At 45.3% G+C, this 23,865-nt stretch overlaps 6 protein-coding genes across 6 annotated transcripts in view; 3 read left to right on the top strand and 3 right to left on the bottom strand.

Annotated features, from left to right (window-relative positions):
• Positions 1-112: 112 nt before the first annotated feature.
• Positions 113-3,440, bottom strand: SERLADRAFT_357973 (uncharacterized protein; the record flags this gene model as incomplete). The annotated part of the gene is made up of 14 exons (XM_007322405.1): positions 113-276; positions 337-429; positions 486-989; positions 1,046-1,089; positions 1,151-1,448; positions 1,507-1,722; positions 1,775-2,084; positions 2,138-2,292; positions 2,352-2,528; positions 2,585-2,758; positions 2,818-2,959; positions 3,011-3,282; positions 3,331-3,359; positions 3,411-3,440. The coding sequence occupies 14 exons, from the start codon at positions 3,430-3,432 to the stop codon at positions 169-171; spliced, it is 2,544 nt and encodes an 847-aa protein (XP_007322467.1).
• A 420-nt stretch (positions 3,441-3,860) lies between these two features.
• Positions 3,861-6,572, top strand: SERLADRAFT_441842 (uncharacterized protein; the record flags this gene model as incomplete). The annotated part of the gene is made up of 4 exons (XM_007322404.1): positions 3,861-4,394; positions 4,457-4,555; positions 4,612-5,850; positions 5,913-6,572. The coding sequence occupies 4 exons, from the start codon at positions 3,861-3,863 to the stop codon at positions 6,570-6,572; spliced, it is 2,532 nt and encodes an 843-aa protein (XP_007322466.1).
• SERLADRAFT_452596 (uncharacterized protein) lies at positions 6,459-11,487 on the bottom strand (the record flags this gene model as incomplete). Its single annotated transcript, XM_007322403.1, has 30 exons — positions 6,459-6,916; positions 6,974-7,050; positions 7,101-7,235; positions 7,290-7,373; positions 7,425-7,492; positions 7,539-7,565; positions 7,614-7,959; positions 8,016-8,121; positions 8,176-8,258; positions 8,304-8,364; positions 8,414-8,495; positions 8,543-8,582; positions 8,636-8,690; positions 8,746-8,835; positions 8,891-8,934; positions 8,997-9,161; positions 9,209-9,308; positions 9,358-9,394; positions 9,449-9,466; positions 9,519-9,775; positions 9,836-9,871; positions 9,925-10,010; positions 10,072-10,167; positions 10,220-10,395; positions 10,459-10,595; positions 10,650-10,735; positions 10,786-10,916; positions 10,974-11,108; positions 11,161-11,220; positions 11,284-11,487. 30 exons carry the CDS (start codon positions 11,485-11,487, stop codon positions 6,903-6,905), a joined length of 3,036 nt encoding a protein of 1,011 aa, XP_007322465.1.
• A 196-nt stretch (positions 11,488-11,683) lies between these two features.
• Positions 11,684-14,817, top strand: SERLADRAFT_363401 (uncharacterized protein; the record flags this gene model as incomplete). Its single annotated transcript, XM_007322402.1, has 8 exons — positions 11,684-11,809; positions 11,864-12,006; positions 12,066-12,279; positions 12,602-13,286; positions 13,340-13,539; positions 13,601-13,749; positions 13,807-13,873; positions 13,921-14,817. 7 exons carry the CDS (start codon positions 11,907-11,909, stop codon positions 14,513-14,515), a joined length of 2,010 nt encoding a protein of 669 aa, XP_007322464.1.
• Positions 14,818-15,233: 416 nt separating this feature from the next.
• SERLADRAFT_452594 (glycoside hydrolase family 3 protein) lies at positions 15,234-19,500 on the top strand (the record flags this gene model as incomplete). Its single annotated transcript, XM_007322401.1, has 31 exons — positions 15,234-15,378; positions 15,444-15,478; positions 15,541-15,595; positions 15,726-15,788; positions 15,847-15,895; positions 15,947-15,967; positions 16,015-16,104; positions 16,159-16,200; positions 16,258-16,359; positions 16,410-16,461; positions 16,567-16,590; positions 16,642-16,690; positions 16,811-16,915; positions 17,020-17,066; positions 17,119-17,159; positions 17,217-17,280; positions 17,332-17,360; positions 17,418-17,522; positions 17,584-17,678; positions 17,737-17,773; positions 17,834-17,887; positions 17,954-17,981; positions 18,036-18,242; positions 18,297-18,399; positions 18,461-18,471; positions 18,525-18,555; positions 18,610-18,652; positions 18,706-18,838; positions 18,889-19,028; positions 19,079-19,145; positions 19,200-19,500. The coding sequence occupies 31 exons, from the start codon at positions 15,312-15,314 to the stop codon at positions 19,437-19,439; spliced, it is 2,229 nt and encodes a 742-aa protein (XP_007322463.1).
• A 722-nt stretch (positions 19,501-20,222) lies between these two features.
• SERLADRAFT_373275 (uncharacterized protein) overlaps positions 20,223-23,865 on the bottom strand; it is a gene marked incomplete at both ends in the record, with an annotated part of 4,450 nt that continues 807 nt past the window's right edge. The window contains 10 exons of the mRNA XM_007322400.1: positions 20,223-20,265; positions 20,619-20,675; positions 20,736-21,370; positions 21,422-21,676; positions 21,738-22,151; positions 22,203-22,308; positions 22,369-22,535; positions 22,593-22,842; positions 22,893-23,122; positions 23,183-23,793. Of these exons, the coding sequence (XP_007322462.1) occupies positions 20,223-20,265; positions 20,619-20,675; positions 20,736-21,370; positions 21,422-21,676; positions 21,738-22,151; positions 22,203-22,308; positions 22,369-22,535; positions 22,593-22,842; positions 22,893-23,122; positions 23,183-23,793 (2,768 nt within the window). The remainder of the gene's footprint in view (positions 20,266-20,618; positions 20,676-20,735; positions 21,371-21,421; positions 21,677-21,737; positions 22,152-22,202; positions 22,309-22,368; positions 22,536-22,592; positions 22,843-22,892; positions 23,123-23,182; positions 23,794-23,865) is intronic.

The raw sequence follows: 23,865 nt of genomic DNA, 5'->3' as shown, positions 1-23,865 counted from the left end.
ACTGGATGGTCGAACTTACAGCGATTACCACCTAACATTATACGGCCCTAGCTAGTTAAGTGGTGTATTTGAGGGAAGGCATATCTAATATTGGCCACTTTCCCCTTCCCAGTAAAAAGCAAGATACTCTGCATTACTATAGCAGTAAAACGTACATCATCATCATTATCATGAGCTACCCGTTAATCCTGGAGGAAATCCTGAGAAGTCTACTTGATCTTGTACAGCTTGGCCAGCAAGTGAATATGATATTCGTAGTCGTAGGCGTACAGCCGTCTACAAGGAACGTGTCATGGTCATGTTAGATCAAACAAAGAAAGATGAGGCAAGACTCACTCCAGGCGGTGCCATTACCCGCATCTGCTGCGTTTCGGTAGCACCTGGTTTCACTTCTGGATTCGACATTGGCAACATCTGTAGTTGTTGTGACTGCACAGACGGCGTTAACGTTTGATGGAAAAAATCTATTTGAATGAAGGACTCACTTTCGGCACGGCAGCTTGAAAATTGAGCCCTGTGGCATCGTTAGAACCCGTTACCTGGAACCTCGCCATTATGTTGACAACGCCAGGTCGCGCAGCTGAAGTTTGCGGCGTCAAAGTGATCTTGAGCTCGTTCTTATCATACGCCGTATACGACGTCAGTCGAGGCGCAGGTTGCTGTTGCGCTGGCGGCCGTGGAGGGTTTGGTGTCGGTGACTGGGTCTGTGGTAGTGAAAATGCGGACATGGGATTGGAGGGAGGAGCTGGAGAAGATGCAGCAGGCGATGAGGCTGGAGCGGCGTCGAACAACCCGAGTATATCTTGAACACTACTTTTTTGTGGCTGAGGTGAAAGGGATGCGGATTGCGATGTGGAGGAGTTGGTGGCTGATGGAGAAGAGCTGCCAAAGATCTCGGCAAGGATGTCGTGATTGTTCTGTGCAGGTTGACCATTGGCAAGTGATGCTGTGTTCGGTGTTGATATTATATCGTCGCCCAAGAGGTCTGCCTGGAGGAGAGAGATAAGTTGCATTAAGCACTAAGCTGCATAAAAAGCAGACTTACATCTTTGCCACCCTGAGTAGAGCCAACGGGCTTGTTTTCGCTAACTGTGCAGCGTAATGCAATTTGTTACCCCAAAAATTACTAGAGTTTGATATGAATACTCACCGACGCCCATAACCGTGGCCTTGAGCTCAGGAGGAGGCATACGCTCCAATACACCACTTCTCAGCTCACCAAGAGTAAAGAGATTAGCGAACTCCACTGCACGCTGCTGGAGTTCAAGTTCTGGACTGGTTGTGTATTTAGTGAGGATTTCTGCGATGCGATCCTGCTGCGGTGCACTCGTAGTGTGTCGCGAGGACATCTTCGTGACGGCAGCAAGAACAAACTGACGCGAGAGATAATTGGCGTATGGAGAATCGAGGGTAGAGAGAAGGAGGTCAAGCAAGTCTTTGTCGCTGGCCTAAAAGGAATATAAGAAATTCTGATAGGAGTGGCAATGCAAATAGAATAAAGTTTACTTGTTTAGGTACGTCCTCATCAATGACACCCCCCTCTAGAAGAACTTCACTGTATTCACCGATGACCCAGACAGCTGCTAGCGTCAATGACTCCTGTGAGATATCCGCCTGGAGGGCTGTGTATAGTTTTGACGCAGTATAAGCTTGGAGCTCGGGTGTGTGAGCGACAAGGCGGATGAAAGCTGACAAAATCTCCTCTCGAACAAAGTTACCAGCCTGTATTAGAGTCAGATATAGTGAGCATGTGGATAGGGATTGAAGAACGTACCAGTTTCAGCACTCTAAGAACAGTATCTATATGCCATCGTTTATTCGGAGCGAAGCGCTCAGCTGCAAGACATATCTGAGTCGTCATCCCGAGTTTGAATTCGTCGTCCGCAACCTCAAGGAAAGCGAGGAGCTCGCGAATGAGGTAGCGGACGTTTTGCTCGTTGATGAGTGCATATGAGAGTTCGAGTGCTCGTCGGCGGATTGAGATATCGCCATCGCGAAGACAGTCTAGGATAATATTGCGATGACGCTGTACGGCGCTTGTGTCCATGGAGACGACCTTGTTCAGCGTGTTCAGCGCCACATACCTGCATGATGTTGATTAATGAGATGTAAGTAGTGAAGCTTGACAAAACTATACCGTATGTTGTTATCACGATTTCCCAAAAACTTTCCAAGGATGTTGATAGCCATGACCCGGAGACCGCTGTCAGCCTCGATTTCCAGTACAGTGAGGACAGTTTCGTAGAGGATCGAATTCCCAACGTTCTTTGTTGAGTCTGTGTTGGTTGCGACCTGCGTGATGCGAATTCAGATCCTTCACTCGACAAGGTAGAATGTACCGACGGACGCACCTGCGCAAGAATGTCGTTCATAGTCTCACTTGCCCTTTCGTCGCCTTTTCCGAGGAGACGCAGTAGACGCAAGATCTTGACCTGGAGGAAAGGATCTGTGATACCTGACACATCGTGCTCTGGACTATAACCAGTTGTGACCAAAGACTTGAGGTTACGAACAAGCAACGGGACAGCCTGAAGACTCTACTGAGAACGCGATGTAGAGTATTTAGAAACAGTGAAGTACTAACGTTTCGGAACTCATTCAGGCATGTTTCGTCAACTTGACACATTTCTGTCACGACGGTGATAGCTGCCAAGAGGACTCCGTGATTGCGGTCAGTAAGGAGGTTTTTGCCTTTTGATATGAAGTGATCACATAGATCAGGTACTTTTTTGATAACTCGTAAAGCACAAAGTGCAGCCTATGGGAGCACGATATCAAAAACCCGGTGGAGTGGCATATAGCGAGGTAGAGCTGTACCTTCTTGCGAATGTAGGTGTTACTTGAGCCCAACAGTTTCTCTATTTCGTTCGCCAAGTCCCGTGACATTTCCTCAGATGCGATGTTGGCAAAAGTGCACAGTCCCAGGCCTACGACATACATGTTGGAGTGGTTCATATCACTAGGACCACTGTATTAGTATGCAAACGAGGCCAACATAATATTTGAGAACTTTTTCAGCGAGTTCGTGACAAGAGTCAACACTTCTTGATTTTCGTCTAACAGTAGCATGATGCCAAGATATCCGAGACGTTTGTCTGAGAAGCGGGGGCTTGCAACCAACTTGAGGCATTCTATCTGTCCAAAATGGGCGGGAGATCCAAGCATATGGATGTAAAGTAGCTTTGCGATATTGTTATGTCGCGCATACGAGTCTTCCTCCCTGAAGGATGCTCGAATAGCTGCGGATTCCTGTTGGATGAGGGCTCGCTCGTCGGCTACAGTCTATGGGACAGTTAGCTGGGTCCATGGATACTGTAAAGACGATTTAACCTTGCATGCCCGTATACCCTTGATAAGGGCTGTCCTTTACTGTGAGCTCGCACCACAAAAAGGACGCTGGAGCAACATACCTTTGAGATTGTGGTAGACCATCGCTTTCCGGTGCGTATAAGCAGAGGGCAAGCCTGATTATAGTGATCGTGACATGTGTAACGTGTGTCACATTACGTTATGTTCTGTCACCGGCAGATTTCTCACACGGCATTCAGGTAGAAAGTACGCCAAAAAAATTAAAATACAAGGCTCTGCGTGATTCTTTGGCGTAAATACTGTATTCGAAAAGAGCAAATAACCCTGGCTATTTCCTAATATACTATGCTACATTCAAGACTACATTTCTCGTGGATGTGCCGGGATGTATAATTAGAACTCCGGAATAAATGTATCATTTCTGAGACGCTTCCATTTCCCGTGTGTCCATAAGTCAATACTTGTTTTCTTGTCTCTTATCCCCCGCCGCACACGCCCCCCTTCATCCCCATCTCCATCCCTTTGCTTTTTTCTCTCTCATTTGCGCCCTCATGGCAGCGCACCATGCGAAACCCATTTCTCCAATATCCCAGGTTTTGCAGTCCTTGGGCTTGACTAGAAATGACTTGATCAAGCATAGCGACCAGATGCGCCAGTTTCTTACCGCAGAAGATGCGAAGTCTTTGCGCGCCTTTACTACGACATCTGAAACATCAGATAGCCAATACGCAAAGGCTGATTTATTTTCCTCGTCATCTAGAACACGCTCGCGCTCATGTTCCAACTCGCTCATCAACGCGTCGGCCCTATCGACGACACCGCCTCCTCCTTCCACTCCAGTCAAGGCCGAGCCAACAGAACCCGCCATACCACTCCGTCACATGGATAGCATGGAAATGGTTATCGAAAGAAAAAGCCGCCAGATTAAGCGAGAAAAGCGAGGCAGAAAAGAAAAAGAGAGAAATGCACCTTCGCCTTCTCCCGGAAGCGCCGGTGTCAGTCTTGATGCGTTCATGAAATCACGCGACGTTCGACGCGTTCCCTCTGTAGAATCTTCAGACCCTTCACGCAGTGTTACCCCTCAGGTATGTGAGCCGTGTATCTCGCAGAAGATCGCTTCCTCGCCTAACTGATCGCGCGGTGGCAGGATACGTTACCCCTGCCTCCCATCACCCCGCAACCCCGAAAATACTATAGAGATTATGACGAAGTTGAACCGCCTTCCTCACGTTCACGTTCACGACAGGTTTGGATTGCCTCGAGTACCTATGCTCCTTATACTGATCGTTATCTTATTCGCAGGGCACATTCACCCCACGACCTGATTCGCCCACCCCAACGCGTCAACGCACGCGCACTGTCACAGTTCAGGCTACCAAAAGTCCTAATCCCATAACTCCGCGTCGAAATAACTATTACAAGTCACCCCTTCCGTCTTCTTCTCCGCCTCAGTCGTCACCTTATGCAACTCCATCTACCAAGCGTATTGTCAATATTGTATCTTCACCGGGGCCCATGGGCCCTCTTCCGGACGAGGAAGAATACGATACCCTTCCTTATACTCTCCCTCCAGGCCCGTATTCATCTGTTAAGCCTGATCTTTCATACGCCGCGCTGGTCGGACAGGCGATTCTGTCCTCGCCAGAGCACCGCCTGACACTTCAGGAAATCTATGACTGGATCACCATAGTATATCCTCACTTCAAGCGCAATGAGACGACTTGGATGAACTCTATCCGTCATGTCCTCAGTACTACCATATGCTTCCGTAAAGTCCCGCGCGACCGCTCCATCGGGCGCACGCTCTGGGCAATATGGGATTGCGACCTTGAATGCTTTACCAATGGTGGATTTAGGAAAGAGTTCTGTGCAGATATGCAGCACGACCGATCAAAGAAGCTTTTGTCGAAAAAGCGGCCAGCGGAGGAGCCACCTTCGGGTTCTGGACGCAAGGCCAAGAAATCAAAGAAAGCTGCTGCTGTAGCTGCAGAAAACTCTGCAGAAGAAAGGTCGAATCCAGGCTCTCTTCTCCCTCCTCTTGTTGCGCCATCCCACCTATTACCTCTCTTCCCTCCTACACGTCCTGCAGCTCACCATCAGCCATACTATGACAGCTGCGTCACAATGCCTGCTGATGTCATTTTCCCTCCTCTTCCACCGTCTTCTGGTTATCATCGCATTGTATCTACGTCTGCAACTCTCCATCCGTCATATTTGCCTCCCTCTTCGTCTATCAAAAGTTCCGAACCACCTCAGACATCTCCTGTCCCTCCCTCTTCATCTTTGCCTTCGCTCATACCCAATTTAAACAGCTCTTCTAGTCCTGCTTTACTCAGTGAAGACTTCGTGAGGCAGAGCGATTCCAGGAACAGAATGAGCCCGCGAATAGTATCTACGCCCCCACCAGACGCCACTCAAAATGGAGTGCTGACAGAAGCGTCATCTCTCGAGACTTTAGAGCCAAGTATGATGCTTCAACATATACAGAAGCCCGATAAGGGTAAGCGGAGACAACTTGAAGTGCAGAAAACACCTCCAAAGGTAATTGACCAATTACTGTACGTCTCGTTGACATTCGCTGAATAGTTTTATATCTTCGACAGAAGCCCATGGGCCTTCCACCTATGCCCATCTCGCCGACTCTGGCACGAAAGACAAGGCCCAAAAGGCAGAAACCGAGCAAAGAACCTCCTCCACCCCCACCCCCCGATACCTCTCTCGTACGCCCCCACACGCCCCCTCCACGCCCTTCCACCCCTCAGCGTAACCCCAGCGGTAGCAATGTCCTCCAGCTTTCGCCTCTTCGTACACCACTGTCCCACAAGGGCCTGCACATGAGTCCATCACCCAGTCTCGCACATTATAAATCTCATCTCGACCCTCCGCCTGTCGTATCGTTCCGGCAGGATGACGGGATCAATCCGGCTGTGCTGGACAGCGAAAATATACGCACGCCGACACGTAAACGTGGCCACAACCACCACAAAGATCGGGATAGCTCAACGCTTTTCCCACCGCTCACACCGAGGAAACTAGTCTTTCCAGGTCCGCCATCGATCAGCGAGTCTCCCTTCCGGACGCCGGGCGCTCGCTCTATATTTGATCCTTATGACCCGGGCGCGATGCTTGACGAAGAACTGTCCGCTCTTGGGGCGCGGATGGGCGGACAGGACAGTCCAGCAGGGCTGTTCGAGGGCCGTAAAGGATTGCTGTATGAGAGTCCTAGCATGCCTAGCCCAGGAAAATGGGCGAGATGGTTTTGATAATTGGGCTAAAGTGACATTTTGCGTGCGCTGCGACTTTATGAAATGCAGGATATTTTTATGTAGCCTATTATTCGTTGGTCAGCTGGGACTGATGATTTTTTTCGTATTTCGTTCAAATGTATCTAACATTGGCACCACCATGTAGAAAAGCTTGGGCTTTGCTACATCAGTATTTTTGTGTTAGTTTCGTTCCAAATTTCTTGGGGCCTCCGCAGTCGTTTATCATCCGAGTCATTATGCAATTTATCACTACCTTCACGTTGAAAGTTGTAAAGATACATAGATATGAAATTATCATTATTATATTGTCCACACCGATTCGGAACATTATGGAGTGAACTCTGTAAAGAAGGCATAAGCAAAATGCAATAACTCTAAGTGATGATCGATCGGCTCACCTTCTTCGTCCAACAAAGTTTCTTCCTCTAGGCAGGCTTGGATGTACCCAGCTATAACCAACCGACGTCGTTTTGGCCTCCAAAGAATGTCAGTCGGGAGTAACATACTAATGATCCTTAATCTCACTTGAACGTGCGCTGAATAAGCTCTACACGACGGGAATCATCCCGCTTATCCATTACTATATGTGTGAGCTTGGGGTCGTCAAGGTCCACCACTTGTCCGCCATTTTCTTGAATCATCTTCGAGATGTCGACGAAACTATCAATTTGAGGTGTGAATTTGCACTTAAACTAGCGAGTTATTGCCACAAACCTCTGAGCGACATCCTTTTCATGCTTCGCTCGCACCGTCATTCCGTGTTTGCGAGCGTTGTCCGGTGAATCGAGGTAGAAGCATCTGGCCAACAATTAGCAGAAGACTAAGAAAGTTTCAAGAAGCATTACGAACAGGTATCTAAAGATTAAATTGGGGTCGTATTCCATACCGGAATCTGCCCCCATTGAAACATCTTCATCCTGTATCGCAGTCAGAAAGATTCACAAATTATCAATGTCATCAAACCTTGGGTTGAGCGCTTGAGTCCGGCACCTGAAAGCAAACTCAGAAAACATAACAGGAAATAAAAGCCCAACGTACATCTGTTATAACGCTCTTGTCTGCAATGAGACTTCCTTCAGGTTTAACTTTAAACCAGTCGTCCTCATCCTCATCAGGATTCACATCGTCATTCACGGAGTCGGCATCCGTTTCTGATTCGGTGGCGCTATCTTCAGGCGCTTTTGCTCCGACTTTAAACCAGTCTGCCAATGAGGGATCTATGTCGTCAGCTTCCTCTACCTTGGGCCCCTTCAGATCAGGGGTCACGGGAACACGTAAACTAGCATCCTCTTCATCGGCCATAATTTCATCCTCGTCTTCATCAGTATCGGGCTGGTTGTAATCCGCAGATTGTTGGCGATCGAACGTTGCGTGGAAAAAATACCTGTGAGTAATACCATGAGCTCTTCACCTAGATTAGAGACTAGATCATGTGCATACTTCTTCTTGAGCGGGAGAATCTCCCCGCGAGCAACGCAGTCTACGATCCATTGTGGCCGGATAATGTCAACAGTGTCTTTGTTGATCAAAAGTCTAATATCGTATGCTGGACGTATACGTGAGCACAAATACAAGAACAATAATCAACATGCAAACTGACGTGTTGTCGAACCACCGTAAATCACCATGCTTGGCTGTTGATTAGTAACTACTTGAGCGCAGCTACCACCATTGGCATGAATCCTGAAAGACATAAGTCAATGAAATGGTCACATACGCTGTACTTACATCTTCATCAGCTCCTTTTTGTCATGGTCTCCTGTCCTCGATTTCGGATCCGAAGATACCACTAGTTATCTAGATAAATATGATGACATAGTCAGAAGACAGTTACTTGCCAAACTTGATATCTTCAAATATATTTGACTCGATTTCAATTGAATTGAGCTTGAGCCCTTGATATTCTGGGAGCATGGAAGGCTGAAGCCTATCAGATATCGTGCCAATAAGTAGCCAGAAGATTTTACCTTTGCAACTTTCGTTTTGCTTTTCTTCTTCTTGCTCATACTGTTCCGTTGAAGGTTGAAAGTACTGCCAAGAAATGTGTGTGAACAACGTACCTGGAGTCGCTCTCCATTTTTCTCTTTCTCTCAGTTCGTAAATTTTCCAGGATAGCTGATGTCCAGTCCGTTGGACTATAATATTTCCAGTGGAGAAAAAAATGACTCACCAGTTGCTGTCATGCAATCTGCGATAGAAAGATCGTCGCGGATAGAAAGCGCACGAGGGAAGCGCATTGTGAAACCCAGATGGTACTGATCTGGAATCGATAGTCTGATACTTCGGACCATCACGAGCTATACTTTAACGCTCACCTGATATTGTGATTTCAGCGGCCTTAACCTTCAGCATAAATGAACTAACAAGTAGCACATAAGTAGCTACTTCATTACAACTCATCCTGACTGTCTCGGCACTCACTCCTCTGGTTCAAGATATACGTCACCCTTGTCATCCTGTGACCGTTTCGCAGTCTGCAGGAAGGTAGGGGGAGAATTGGGATCCCAAAGCTTCCAGGGTTTCTGGCGCACCCAGATATAATCTGCAAAGGTCAAGCCAGACCCTATGCGAACAAAACTACTATATCTGCAAGACCGTTAGTGTAAATAATTAGCACAGAGGTTTTGACATACTTGAGCTCTTCGTCGTCGTTGGAAGAATGCCGGTCGTCGAGAACAGCACATATGAGAGTAGAAACACCACCAGAACGTTTTCCACTTCCGTAGTTACCACCTAGCTGAGATATCAGAAGGAGGGTACTTTCCAGCTATGGAAGGCGTACCGACAACCAACACATCAACAGTCTCGCCCATATTGTCCTGTTAGATAAGCGAGTTTTGTTTAGTCCCTATTTTATATTATCATTCACATACCATATACTCCGGTTTAACCTAGGTTTGTCTAAAATGAGAGACGTCCCCATTAAAAACTATGTTACAGTACCTTGATCCAATCTTTATTTCTACCGTTTAGGACATATTCAGAATCTGGATGCTTGATGACCAAACCTTCCCCCCTTGCTGCCATTACTTCATCCATTTTCTCTCTGACATCCTTCGCAGTCTTACCCTCAAATTCTACGGCTAACTCAATGCGACCAGGGATTTCTTTAATACATGCACGAAGATTGCGTTTGCGGAACTTGAGAGATTTCTGGAGAAGTGACATGCCATTTAAATGAAGGAGATCGAATACTTTGACTGAAAGGGAAAAGAGATTGAGTCCTGTTGAGACCGTGCGTATCACTATTTTATACTCACAGCATGGCCGGGGATTATGTTCCCTCTTAGTTTTGTCTGTATATATAAAGATGTAAATATATGATAAAAATAAAGTGATCCACACAAACCGAGGGCTGCTGTTTTGAGAGTACCGAAAGGAAGATTGCGCTCTGAAACGGGATCCCATACCAGCATTTCGCCGTCGAGAATTATACTATACAGCGTTGTTTTCCTTTTGAATACTAAATCAAAGTACTGGGAAGAGCAGGACTTACTCTTCTATCCGGTCGTCGAAAGCCGAAGCAATAAAAGGCGTCAGGCTACCCGTCCCGACGTGATTGCCATACAGGTAGGTATAATCCTTTCCTTTTCTGAGGAACACGGAATACTTAGTGTATATCCAGGAAGGTATAAAACGCCTACCTTGAACAGTAGAAATATTCATTTCCGCGCTTGTGTAATTGTATGCGCTCTCCATCAAGTTTTTCTTCAATAATGAACTTACGACCTTGCATCTCTTTCACAGACTCTTCAATCTTGCGCGTTGGCCTTTTACATAACATCGGTGCGAAGGCACGGAATAATTGTATAGTTTTATCCTGAAAATGCAGAACGGGAACATTACGTTGCAGTTCTCTTCTACCTCGACTGAAAGATCCTACCTCGGCTTTAAGTCTGCGAGAGGGATCCCATAGTTCCCAGGCAACCTTCTTAAGGTCTGAACAAGTGTTGAATAGGTCCTGAGCATCTGGATGCAAAACCCCAAAAACAGTTGTTTCTTTGACGGATATCACCATGTCTTAGTAGACGAAATCAGCACCAGCAGTGACAAATATAGCTTTTAAGAAGGTACCTTTTAGGATGATTCTTACTATCCAACGTTGTTCTTCGGGAGTTGCTCTGTTGTATACTCGTTGCAATATCTTTGACTGGATGTCCCTAAACCGAAAATCAGGGTACAAATGTCTGAAAGGGACATGTATGCGTACTGTTTGCCTAGATTTTTAGACAGCTCATCGAGTATTTCATTGAGGTCAGTGATTGAAAGAGAGCCTTCGATGACTGAAGACCGTTTGTTCACAACTTCATAAAGGACATTGGGGAAGTCGCCAGAACTTTTCTATAAGGCCGTAGGAACTCATCATTACAGTGCAGCTTGGCATGTGCATATACGAACATCTTTCTCAGTTGGCTTCTTCCAGTTGAGCAGGCGTATAGCATCTGGATCTCTCATACCAAGAGGGATTAGTTTAATGTATGTTTTAGCCAGATTTTTCTCTTTGAGGCCATATACAGCACGCTCTCGGTCCTTCTGCAATAACTATTCAGAATGATGATAGCAAGGCCATACCAATTGGACGCGCCTGAGGCAAAATGAGGCGTAGAACAGGATATAAGTCATGGCCTATTTCTTCTCTCCAGTGCTGTGGAGTGGCCACCATCATTGCTTGATGAGTTTAAGTGGGTGGGTGATGAGGCAAACATACGTTGAACCAGGCATCCAACAACTTTCTTCTTCGCTCCGGTTTTCTTTCAGTAGATAATCTCTCGAACAAACCAGCAAGAACAGAGAAAGGAGCGCTCCCGTTGTTTTGAGGTGGAGCGGGATACGTGACTGATTCCTCCACCGAATTGACATCGCCCTTTGGAGATCCTGGAAGAGACGATGGTGCTGGCGTTGGCTGCATCATTATTCAAGATAGAAAATTACTTGATATTTATTCAGATGATTAAGGAAACGGCTGAAGCTGAAGACTAGGGATGTGGGGTGAAAGCAAAATCGCGTGACTCGGTTCACGAGTGGGACGTGTTCTTTGATTATATTTGTGTCTGGTGGCGGGAGCTATCGGAAGCTTTCCGAGTCCGACCAATGCTGTTAATCAAACCACATTCATCATCATTTCTCAAGCTCTCCGTATTTCACTTATCTACGTCGCCATCTGCAGGCGTCCATTCATTTTCATTCCTATATACATGATAAATTCTCGGAACCACTGATCTTGTTTATACATCGTATGAAGTTGTGTCCTAGCAAATCATTCTCAGCTTATCTGCTTTATGTTTTAGGTTACTGACATCTCGGTATCTATAGGCTCATCGAGCACTTGGAATGTCACCGTTTAAGCATCCACCACATCTTATTCCCAGTCCAGAACAGGACATAATATATAGAGGATGGGTTTTGAAAAAGAGAAGAAAAAAGATGCAGGGTAACGATACGTTGTCGTATTTTTCCATCCGCAGTTGAGCTTATAGTTGATGGATTCAGGCTTTGCGCGCCGCTATTTTGTCCTCCATCAGTCAGGAATACTCTCTTATTCTATCGATCCCAAACGTCCGACTCGTGACCAGATTTTCCTTCCTCAAGCTGCTATTTCCACTGCTGCTGGACGGAGAGACATACACATAGATTCCAGCAATGCAACTTTCCACATCAAATGCCTCAGTATGGAAGATTTCAGTGCATGGATGACAGCATTCAGGTGACGAATGGAGTGTAGACAATTGTCGACTTGTTGTGAATACTCAATCATAACTATACGCAGAAAGTTCATCAATTCAGATGGACGGAAGTCTTCTCTTGGAAGAGTTACTCCTCGGCTCCCCCAGCATCAATGGTATAAGTCAGGCGCGATTGCAGAGGAGATTGGTCTAGTATGTACTTTCTTCACTTGAATGTGTGCGATCAGATAGCTAATGTGACTAGTCCATAACCGAACTAGAAAGTGCCATTGCTCTTCTGAAAACCGACGACAGCCAGAAGAAGCACCACTCCATCTCGAAGTCCAAACTAGAAAAGGAAAGGCATAAGGATCATCACAAGGATGCAGGTTCAGTTTTTGGCATATTCAAAAAGTGTACGTGTCCCCAAGTACACAGTGATGTGGCGTTAATTCAACTGTACACAGCTGGCGCAAACCATCACGATAATATCTCTTCTTACATGAACTCCGACTTCTTACCTCACTCACCTTTACAACGGGTTTATGAGGTGCTGGGGTCTCTGAAGTCACAGCACGCTGCACTTTTGAAATCACTACAACCGCTACATCTCAGTGACACCACCCCAACCACAGCCCGTGGCTCTCCCCTCCCCTCCACAGCAGAAGTTGTGGAAGAACCTACTTCATATTCCCGACTATCCACTCCATTAACCAGGCTATCTCAGCGGGCATCTTGTGCAACTAGCCTTAGTGATGGCACTCCCATAGAATGGTTTGATGCTCAAGATGGCGGTGAAGAGTTCTTTTTGGAGGACATGACCCCAGAAGAAGAGAGAAATGGCCCTGTGTTACAATCTGATAGTAGCTTACAGGATTCTGACTCTAGTGAAGACACCCACGAGGAAGAAATTATGACTCCTCAACAATCTGGCGAAATGGATCCGTCCATCAAAGCACGAGAGGTAGTTAGGAGAACCCATCTACCGTCTGGGCCTGTCGGCGACGAAGGAAGTTTATTTTCTATGCTCAAAAAAAATGTTGGAAAGGTTAGACAGATGATCAATTCATGTAAAGAAAATGAATTGATGTTTCTTCCCAGGATCTTTCTGCTATCGCTTTTCCAGTATCTTTCAATGAGCCTCTTACGCTTCTGCAGCGTAGTGCTGAGGAAGTAGAATACTGCGATCTCCTTCGACAGGCTGTTGAAGCGACCAATCCAGTTGACCGGATGTGTTACGTCGCTGCATATGCAATATCTGGATACGCTCATACACAGCACAGATCAAGTAGGAAAGGCTTGTTAGTATGATTGTTCATTCGTGCTATGAGCATATTTATGACTTGCTGCATCTTGGAATAGTAACCCGATGCTAGGTGAAACGTTTGAGGACGTGCGAATGAAGTTCGTAGCAGAAAAAGTCCAACATAATCCAGTTGTCATCGCCTATCATGCTGAGGGTGACGGATGGGAGTTATATGCAACCACCGCGGGTAAAACCAAATTTTGGGGTATGTTGCATCTGCCAAATATTCTTGAAGTTACCTAACGCACTCACAATTTTACAGGAAAAAGTTTAGAGATTATTCCTTTAGGTACTACCTACCTCAAAATTCAAGGAGATGAGTTTGAATGGTGAGCATATCAATCTTTTCTTTCATTCAATTTAACAACCGCATCAGGAATAAACCATCATCGTTCATGAGGAATATCATGGTGGGCACAAAGTATCTAGAGCATTGCGGCAAGATGGACATAAAAAATACAGTCGACGGATCTAGCTGCGTCATCGATTTCAAACAAAGCGGGTACTGGGGTTCTTCCAATGAAATTTCTGGAACCGTCCTTTCGTCAACCGGAACGGTATTGGCCCGTATAGAAGGAAAATGGGACGAGCAGATAGCGCAAGCTTTGGATTCCTCCCATCTTCGCGTTCTTTGGCGTATAACCCCATTTCCAAAACAATCGCCGGAATACTATGGGTTCACTTTGTTCGGAATGACGCTGAACGAAATCACGAGTGACTTGGAGGGGAGACTTCCGCCTTCAGATTCGAGGTTCCGGCCAGATGTGAGAGCTCTTGAAGAAGGTGATATAGACAAGGCTGAAAGCGAAAAGACAAGAGTAGAAGAGCTGCAGAGAGAAAGGCGAAGGCGTGGTGCTGATAGGAAACCGAGGTGGTTCAAGCAAGTCGGGGATGAGTGGAGATATATTGGTGGATACTGGGAGTCTCGGGCACGAGGCTGGAAGGATTCGCCAGTAGAACCACTCTGGTGATATTTGTGCTCCTGATGGAATCACGCTTTCTGCCCACTCATTTCACTAAATCTCTGCTGGGTTAACGCGTCGGTAGATAACGCACAGCACTATTAAAAGTATTGTGCGTTGGTACTACAGTCGACTCCCTAATAACAATAACCCACGCATTCTAAACGTCTACCCGTCCACCAATTGCTATGGGGAGTCGACTGTAGTGAGACACAATGTTACGCCATGCCTCACGACGGAAGTATAATACTTACGGATGGTCACGTGATTGACACATTCGATCTGAATATTTTGAAATTTGAATGGTTGCCTCCGAGTCAGAGTCTCAGACGAGTGACTCTAGACCAGACTCAGACTTCTTTCTTTTTTTAAGCTTACATCCACGAGTGACATAGGCTTCGATTGGAACGGCTGGGCTTGCAAATAACATGCTGCCATACAACGAATACGCTGCTGCCTTCAAAATCACCATTATCTTCCTGTTCAGAGTCCAATCACTCCGTGACGATCGCGGACACATTGGCAGTATTGATTTCTGGGCGACCAAACAGTAGAAAGCCTTCAACTGATCATCTGGCGTCAGTCCGTAAATCGGGCATGCAGACCTTCCTAATGCCGCGGCTGCGCTGACCATGTGCCTTGTCTTTGCATGCAGGAACTACTTATACGTACATATCTGAGTTTTTGGTGTGAATACTATAACCGTTGAAAACAGGCGCTCAACCTCAATCCGTCGCCCATATAAAGCCTGGTAACCGGCCCACTGTGCAGAATCGGGCTTGCTCAGGCTTGGGTTCCTACTATCATGAAGTTTTCTTACTCTAGTGTAGTGACAGCGGCCATCGCTCTCTTACCAGTCGTCTCCGCTCAAGGTAAGTGCCCATGCAAGGTCTTTATACACTAGTTATATCATCAACCCACTAATATCTCGCACAAGTCAATTCATCAGAATGGAACGCTGCATATGCAAAGGCATGTTATTGCGTTATCTGGTGTTCATTCATTCCAATCTAAAATGTCTTCTATTTTTCAAGGCAAAAAGTACCCTTGCCCTATTGAATTTGAGCGACAAAGTTAGTTTGGCTACAGGTGAAGATGTTTCATATTGAAATGGACATAGCTGATAACATGTCGTCGATCTTTAGGCATGGGATTTTTCATAGGTTAGAATCAAAATACATAAGCTCCGTGATTTCTCTAACGAATGATGATCACCTAGGATATTGTACCGGAAATATTCCTACCATCCCCGCAATCAATTTCACCGGATTATGTCTCGAAGGTTACTAGTGCTTTCCCCACATGAATTTCGCTAATATTAGGTGTTCCCTTGCCACTAGACAGCGCACTTGGCGTCAAAGATACAGATTACTCGTCCGCTTTCCCTGCGTGAGTTTATTGTCATACTACTCATGTCGCTGCTAAATATTCGTATTCCAGAGGCATCAACGTTGCAGCGACGTCAGTGATGCTTTACATGAGACTACTCTTTACTAATGGTTGCTTAGATTCAACCGCACCCTCATGAGGCAGCGTGGGGTCGCCATGGGTCAAGAATTTCGTGGCAAAGGTGTAAACATCCAACTAGGACCCATGATGCAAGTTTTTTCCTGTTATCCTTCTGAAGTATATTTGGATAACACCTCGGACAGGAATTTCATGAGGGCTCCCGCTTCAGGCCGTGCTTGGGAAGGGTACGTCAGACAGTTTTGTGACCATGCAGGCTCTGAAGGTCTGAACGCCTGGTATAGTTTCGGTGGCGACCCATATCTCTCAGGTGAAGGTGCCTTCGAGACAATAACCGGCATCCAATCTCAAGGAGTGCAGGCTGTGGCAAAGCACTTTATTGACTAGCAAGTATTATTGGCCACCGGAATACTCATGTTCTAATGTATTTCCGAAGTGAACAAGAACATTCAAGGATGTCAAGTTCATCCAACGTTGATGATAGGTTGGTTCGTCAGTCTATGTTTTGATATTCTACTCATATGTATTTCTTAGAACGGTATAGATAACCTAAACATGAATTCGTTGACGTGATGACTGATGGAAATTTGTAGCAACACGAAATTTACTTGCATCCGGTACGATCTCTTCATATTGTTGACATCGAGACGAACTAATCAAAAACAAAGTTTTTGCGCAGCGTACAAGCTAACGTTGCAGCGGTCATGTGTAGTTACAGTAAGTTTGTCTCCCCTGAAGGCAATGTATCCCAATATATTAAGTGTATCCTCACATATAGATCAAGGTGATGGACATTGGATTGATGCGGATGCTATTATGTTAATTTTTTTCCTCAAGTAAATGGGACATACGCTTGTGAAAATAATGCAACGCTCAATGGACTACTCAAATACGAACTAGCTTTTCAAGGATGTAAGTTGAATGGGTGGTTTCGATACGACGGTTACTTACCTCATATCCTATGTGTAACGCAGATGTTATGTCAGGTTTGTCATGTCGACCCTCTTTCATCAGATACAATACACTGACTAGTATGCCTGGCATAGACTGGACGGCAACTCCTTCCACGACTTCTGCAAATGACGGCCTGGACGTTAGATTTCTGTTTGTTTTCTATCGAGCCTGAGCCAACACGTTGATTACAGATGACTATGCCTGGTGATATATTCCCTGGATCTATAGTCAGGTGAGATAAGACAGTGGTTCATAAACAGTGGGTATTAACCTGAAGCTGTACGTATAGCTGGTTTGGAGAATCCCTTGTGCTCGCTGTACAATTAGGCACTGTGCCCGAATCTCGAGTCGATGTAAGTAATACTTCGTAATCAATCATGTGGGCCGTTCTAATTTGTATGTAGGATATGGCAACACGCATTCTGGCCGGATGGTAAGTGGTTTTACTGTACGATTTGTTTACTCGGCTTTAGGTTCTATTAACGCGAAGGTATCTGTTGGGACAAGAGCAAGGCTACCCTCCCGTCAACTTTGATTCCAAGGATCCATTGAGTTCTGTTAATCAACACGTCAATGTGCAAGGTGATCATGCAAGGTAAGGGTGACGACTCCCTTTCTTAGGCACATCGTATTTACGATTGGCAACGGCTGTTTAGTCTGATCAGGACCATTGGGGCCGCATCTACTGTCCTTTTGAAGAATGAGAATAATGCACTTCCTCTCAACAAACCCAAGACAATTGGAATTATAGGTTTTTATAAGGATATGGTTTTAGTCAATGCCATGCAGCTGACCTGGGTCTCTAATAGGCAATGATGCGGGACCGAATCCATTAGGGCCAAATATGTGAGTTTATAAAAACCAGTTTCTAAGTGTCACTGAGAGCTTATCTTGGGGGAAAATCAGCTGTATAGCTAAAGGCTGTGATATCGGTATCCTTGGAATGGGATGGGGAAGCGGGTAAGTGTTATTAACATCATGAAACATACAAGGAAATAATTTGAATACTTGTTTTTCTCGTTCCAGAACCGCCAATTATCCCTATCTCATCACTGTTAGTGAAGTTGTCTCCTTCATAGTCTTGAAATTTGACATATTTCCCCAATAGCCTTTAGATGCCATAACAAATCGCTCTAGCCTAGATGGAACACAAGTATATTCATCGCTGGACGATTTCGACTTGGATGCAGCCGCAGATACAGCTTCTGGAAAGGATGTAGCATTCGTTTTCATAACAGCTGATAGTGGTGAAGGGTCTTTGACTGTAGAAGGAAATGCAGGGGACCGCAATAACCTTCAGGCATGGCACAGTGGGGTAAATCGCACGAGCTTCCACTTGGTTATGAAAGCCTAATCTGTTTGATTGCAGGATGCTCTTGTTGAAAAGGTAGCCAGTGTCAACAATAACACAATTGTAGTCGTCAATACCGTCGGACCTATTGTGGTTGAGGCGTGGATAGACAACCCCAATGGTGAGTGCTGTTGGTTGCAGTTTTTGTCCCTTCTTGAAACGATGCTTCTGTTTTGCGATAGTGACTGGTTTGGTGAGTATATTGATGACCATTCTGTTAGCATTGCTCAGAGGTATATGATTTAGGTTTGGAGTGGACTCCCTGGCGAAGAAGCTGGTGCGTTTGATGACTCGGTCAGTTTGGCGGGAAGATTTACTAATTTCATTCAAGGTAACTCATTGATTGATATTCTCTATGGGGCCTATAATCCGAGGTATGTCCAGCCAACTGTGAAGAGGAACCGAAGTGAAAGTTGCCTTCCTTCAGTGGGCGACTCCCGTACACGATTGGCAAGAGTATCGATGACTATGCAGCGCAGATTAATACCAGTATACCTATAGGCATCCTTGAAATTCCATATTCTGAAGGTCTATTTATTGATTACCGACATTTTGATGAAGTACGTGCCTACCCGCTTTTTACCTCCTTCAAATTGAAAATGCTTTCCAGGCGAATATAACCCCTCGATACGAATACGGATTTGGCTTGTCCTATACCACATTCTCATACTCGGATCTTATTGTCTCTGGCTCCGTTTCTGGTGCTGCCCCAGGACCAAGTTATGGTTTTGGTTCATCCCTAGATCCATCGTGAGTTTGCAAGTACTACAACGAGTTTGTGTACTTACTATATTGGAAAGGCTTCATGCACCGGTGGTTTTTGTTAACTTTACCCTCACAAACACTGGCAACATTGCAGGACATGAGGTACGGTGATTTCGTTCTTTATGTTCGTTATCTAGAGGTTTAAATCCCGTGTAGACTCCACAGCTCTACATTTCTCTTCCAGCCTCGAGTCAATCACCACCGTATATCCTGAAAGGATTCGATAGCGTGTTCATCAATCCGGGTGAATCTCGAGAAGTTTCTATGGAGCTGTCGCAATATGACTTGTCGATTTGGAACGTCGTTACTCAAAGATGGGAGGTACCATCTGGAACTATTGGTGTAACGGTTGGAGCAAGTAGCAGGGACCACCGACTGACTGGGGTCATAGGTTAATTATATCAGAGGAAAATCAATGCTGAAAACAGCATATGCTGATGACACTGAATCTAAACTACTGAACCGACGAGTGATTAGCTTAGGCTCCATAGTTCTACACCTTGCATTTGCATAACGCTGGCCGACAGTGACTTGCACCTGCCAGTGCTCGAACTTAACCCCAGTCAAAAGTGACAAGAGGCTGTGAGTGGCAGGTAGAGGAACCTAGTAGTAGTAAATTTTGCCTTTATAAGCCACTAATTCACAGCCAAAATCTCGACGAGACTCTACGAGAGAGCTATCAATATACAACCAGATCAAAGGCCTCTAAGAGCCTCTAATTTCACACATTCGTAAATAGTTGTCAGTAGAGCTACTTAGAGTCTGCTAGAGACACTTGAAAATGACTGGATTGCTGGTACTAGTTAAAACAAGAGTGTACATCAAAAAAAACTAGCTAGCGACGCGAGCTAAGACATGCGGAAAGACAGGGAGGAGATAACACGGTGGATTAATGAACTAGTTGATAGGTCTCGCAGGATATTGGTAGTGTAAAGAGGAAGGACATCAGGAAAATGGTGAGGTGCTGATATTACCAGGCGGAGTTTATAATCCGTCCCAAGTCTTGCATCCGACTGTCAGGTCATATCTATGATTATAATATGGGAGTAAGATTGATGTAGTTGTATCAGCTTTTATACACTACTGGCACTGTTGGGTAGTCGGATAGAATAGTATAATTATCATGCGAGCTTATCTAGCCTTCTAATATACAACCAGTTTGCTAGTCTGCCTCTGTAATTATCGGTGTGATGTATGTGTGCATTGATCCCACCGGTAGATACTTGCAATTTAACAGACAAAGACATCATAGCATAAAAAATATTGTAAGTAAACATTATTTCCTAATCAAAATTCCTGTCACTCTCATCATTGAGGCCGTAGACCTGCAATCCATCATCTTGATCTCCCTCTTCTGAAGGCAAGTCGGAGGAGGTTGATTGAGAATCTTCACTCACTGATGAGGCTCGGCCCTCATATTCATGGTTTTCTGCATCCGAACCAAGCAAATCCGGGGCTTCAGATTGGCGTGCATGATTGGAAACTTCATCTGCAGGATCTGTGACTGTTGCTGCGGCGATTTCATCTGGTATTCCACAGGGCGGCTCAGTATTTCCTCGTGAGCGTTTAGCGTACAAGTGGCCAGGAGCATAGCCATAATAATAGCGCATCATGATGTCGCGGTCAACAAATCTGTAGATTATTATTGTTAGATGTTTAGCCTGGCATAGTGAATCAAAAAATGTTGCTCACCTATTCACATAGTATGTCTTCCAGTCTGCCGAGTCTTTCGCAGAGAGTGATGTACCAATCCTATGCGGATGCAAAGGCCCTTCTGAAAATCGGGGGATAACATGACAGCTACAAAGTATATCAGCTGGATCTACAAAGCCAAATGCATCTTGGTGGTCAGTGGGCAGGAACTGAAATGAATCAAGCTGACGACGATGCCAGCCAGTATTGCAGTCACTGTCTCTGAGAGGCTCATACCATCTAACCCAGAGAAACTCCATGCGGTGAGCTTGGTAGTCGTAACTTCCAGGTCCAGCATAAATAACATTTGCATGGTATATTCCTAGGACCCTTGCATATAAGAACGGATGGCCAGAGTCTATAGTTCGGTCAGAGAGCATCATAATACTGTTGTGTGATGTGTTTATGTTCACTACGTCCTGCGCCCATCGAATGTCATAGGTTGTATAGTTGAGGCGGATGATGTTGTGGTGGTAGATACGATTATTATGGAAAATGATGTAGCTTCCATCTAATGCGTTATCTCCCGCAAAAGTGCCCGTTTCACTGCTTGTAGCGGCAGGCTTGTTTTGGTCTGTGAGGAGAGCTACCTTCAGTCGTGGAAGAAGGTGCGCTCGGAGTTTAGTCAAAAACTCCTGCACATTGGTGTCACATGTGGTAGATATAGACATAATATATGTATTTACCTTGATAGCGGGGTCGCCTGTTCGTTTCTGTAAGAATCCCTGGATGTCAATAGAATGGTTCTGTGCCTTTCCGATATGGTGATGGGTTTCAGGTGAAGCGGGGATGTTCTCATCTAGATGCTGTCTACTCAGCAATTTAAGATGGATTTTTCGGAGCCGAGCCTGACGTCGTTCAATCTTTGTAATTTGCTTGATAAACACCTTTTTGCTTGTACGAGAATAAGATGCTTTTGGTGTGCGGTGTTCAAGTTCACCCTACCCAATATTTGTGAGCTTGCAGTATTTGCAGTATTAAAATAGGAAAATTTTGACTCACAATTTGTGTGGAATACGAATCTGTTGTGCCTAGTCTTCTAATGGTGGCAGCATAGTCACCAAGGGCATGAACTTTGTATGTGTTGAGATTAAATGCTTTTGGTTGTTGAGCGTTGTTATTTGACAGTGGTGCGCGTGCATTACTACTACTTGATTGCTGCTTGGCCTGGCGTCGGTTTCGGGCATCAATTTCACGTTGAAGCTCCTTGGTGTTGAAAGCGGGACATGTTTCCTGCTGAAATTTGCGAAGTTGGTGTCCGAGCAATGTCGTAGCTTGATCAAGGAATTCCAAAGTTTCATCACTGTGCATTCGCAGCTTCGCAAGACCATGCCACTGTGCCATAATAAATAGCAGGTTGAGTATGTTTTTATTATGCGGCTCGGGTAGGAGGCCCTCAAAAGCTGGTATAGCACACTAGAGTGCCATAAGTAATGCTTTGAAAAGAGAAAGTACAAATGTTTATACCTGTAAGAGATCTTCGTAATCATGGGCTGCCATCTTCTTCATTTCGGACGAGTTTGTTGAGAACCTTCGGATTGTGTCTTGTCCGAATGGTGGTATGTTCCGGTACCTAGCATTACATATACCAGCACATTAGCCTCTGAAAAGTAAAATAGAATAACTGGCATACCTTCGATCCAGTTCATGAACCGATCCTTCACCATGTGACTCCAAAATGCGAATGAGATGAATGAATATTGCTTTCCAGACACCCAGTTCAACTTCATGCAGAATATCAACGACAAAAAGAGAGTAAATGTTGACTCCAAGGGGTGTAAGCGCAGCCGAAAATGCATTCTAGAATGAAAATACCATTTGAGTGAAGTCTATATGCAAGGAAAGTGTTGGACATACCAACGTTGGAACCAAAGACTCCTCCTTTAGTAGTCTTTCGACTGCATTGCTGTTTACTGCATGATTTTTCTCGTAAATCAAACTGCGTGCTATGTCTACCTTCCGCTGATATTGAGAATTGTTTACTCGTGCCAATGTCTTTCGTTGTCTCATATCTTGCTTTGTGCCCATCCCTGGAATACAATCTTTTGGAATCAAACATCGTGGACATGGGCAAGCTCCCAAGTTCCTGATGCTAGTGAGAAGAACCCTAATACCATATAAGTGAAAGATTATAATATTAGAAAGAAAATATGTTACTTTTCCGGATAGTCCGCAGAATATGTGAAGATGCGAAGGTAAAAACGCCGTTTTATACCATCAGAACACGTAATTACAAGGCCATGCTTGCAAGCTTCAATAAACTCCTTGTCAAGAAGGATGGTCCATTGTGCATGCATGAACTCCCGATGGCAGTGTGTGTTGAAAGCATCATTAACTCCTTTGCCACCCGCAAATGCATTTGCAAAATCCTTGAATGAATCTGGGAGCTACATGGGCAGGAGATATATCAGTTCGGAGAGTAAAAAACAAGTGGGAATAATGCTTACTGTTTGGAAGTATGCAATGTGATGACACAAGTGGCAACTAGGCTTGCATCTCCTGTATTTTGTATCATTGCCGAAAAACATGTATAGAGGCCACAGCTTTGCATTGCCAAACGACGTGAGATGTGTTGCGTCGGACCAGAACATCAGTGCTAGTATACACCTCTCCAGATCACACCCAGGTTCTGGAGGGGAGTCTTGTAGGCGCTGATTTTCCTCAACAAATGCTGGAGATGTATATAGGTCACCATAAAGTTGTGTCTCATCTCGGCCTTCAGGTTGCCAGTGAAGTTCATAGGGGACATAGTGGAAAGAGTCCATTTCATGTTCATTAGCAAGTTTTTCTTGAACGACAGATAGTATGGAGCGATAGTGAAAGTCGGCAGTAATGAATTCCTTTGGACCTGGATCTGCCATTCTCTTGTGGAATGGGACAGAAATAGTGACTGGACTTGTCCTCCAACCGTCGTCCAGCCAGTCTGAGCTATTGCCATTGCTGTCGCCCACTGTGACAAGTGATTCATCAATCTTACGCCAGTTTGCGCCGCTGACATCAGCTGGTGAGAAGCCTTGTTCACCGATATGTCGCAAAGCATGCGGAAGTTTTCCTGTGACTTGCGGGCACCATGGTTCCAGTACCAGTCACCTAGGAGAAGGGTGCTTTTATTTGGATATGGATGATAGGG

The sequence above is a fragment of the Serpula lacrymans genome (assembly GCF_000218685.1).
Source record: "Serpula lacrymans var. lacrymans S7.9 unplaced genomic scaffold SERLAscaffold_13, whole genome shotgun sequence".
NCBI lineage: Eukaryota > Fungi > Basidiomycota > Agaricomycetes > Boletales > Serpulaceae > Serpula > Serpula lacrymans.
This window is presented reverse-complemented; position numbering and strand designations above follow the sequence as displayed.